The following is a 1,033-nucleotide window of genomic DNA, read 5'->3' on the forward strand; positions in this document are numbered from 1 at the left end:
GTCATGAAAAGATGACAGAAGATCTTGATTATATAAAATCAAATAAATCCAACTTACCTCCACCTTCAGGCTCCAAGATGACGAACTCCTGATCATTGAGGTCAAGGATGCGGGAAATGAGAGCATCCTTCAGGTGCTGGTTGAAAGTGAGGTTGGAGGCAGTCAGGATGAAGTCCCTGAAGAATTCCTGAGATCCAGGGAAGGACGGAGTGGGACAAGGACCCCCAAGCCTGGAGGGTGTGACCAGACGCTCATACAACCGCTTATACTTTTCGGGCTGTTGCTTCTTCAGGAGGGTCAGAAAGCCTAAGCCTGGAATAAATGGGGGTAAAATTCAGAACAGAAAATGCTCTCTCAAAGTTGACTTTTCAAAATTTTCTCAGAATTAAATCTAGGGAACACATAATATCTCATTAGCAATAAGAAGTTTGCAGATGGTATGTAAAGCTCAGTGGGAAATATATATCCTTGATGGTGACCCTCAGATCTATGCCTTCAACTTCATATAAAAAAAGACATGCAAACAATCAATAACAAAGAGCAACACATTCCTCTAGTTTCAGTTGTTCTGAGCTATATACACACTCTTACAATACATATCAGTAAATAATTATAACAAATGACAAAAACTGTATAATCCAACTTTTACAAATCTCTCATCCACACCTAAATCAAAATGAAAAATAATATGATTACACAATAAAATCTTACTAACCCACACCTTACTCTAACTACCTTACTAACCATCAGCGTCCTCATTGGATATGTGCTGATCATCATCGCCACGACACATGGTCAGGAGCTGGGATTGGAAGAGCCGGGAAAAGTGGGCGAAATTGATGGGGTCTGGACGCAGGTTGAGTACCTGCTTGATCTTGGGCCCGAGTGCCTGCCCATATGACCAGCCTGACATGAGACGGTTCTCCTCCCAAATGCGGATCATCTAGAGAATTCACAAAAGGTTAAAAATAATGGGTAACTCATCACTGACCAATGTACTATAAATAATATGTGAATGCAAATTGCTTATTGC

The 1,033-nt window shown here is 40.9% G+C and overlaps 1 protein-coding gene across 1 annotated transcript in view; it reads right to left on the minus strand.

The window, feature by feature from the left end:
* Window positions 1-1,033, minus strand: part of LOC119590803 (codanin-1-like) — a gene marked incomplete at its 3' end in the record, with an annotated part of 14,365 nt that overhangs the window by 11,074 nt on the left and 2,258 nt on the right. The window contains 2 exon segments of the mRNA XM_037939532.1: window positions 58-312; window positions 745-943. Coding sequence (XP_037795460.1) covers window positions 58-312; window positions 745-943 — 454 coding nt within the window.

The sequence above is a fragment of the Penaeus monodon genome, chromosome 27 (assembly GCF_015228065.2).
Source record: "Penaeus monodon isolate SGIC_2016 chromosome 27, NSTDA_Pmon_1, whole genome shotgun sequence".
NCBI lineage: Eukaryota > Metazoa > Arthropoda > Malacostraca > Decapoda > Penaeidae > Penaeus > Penaeus monodon.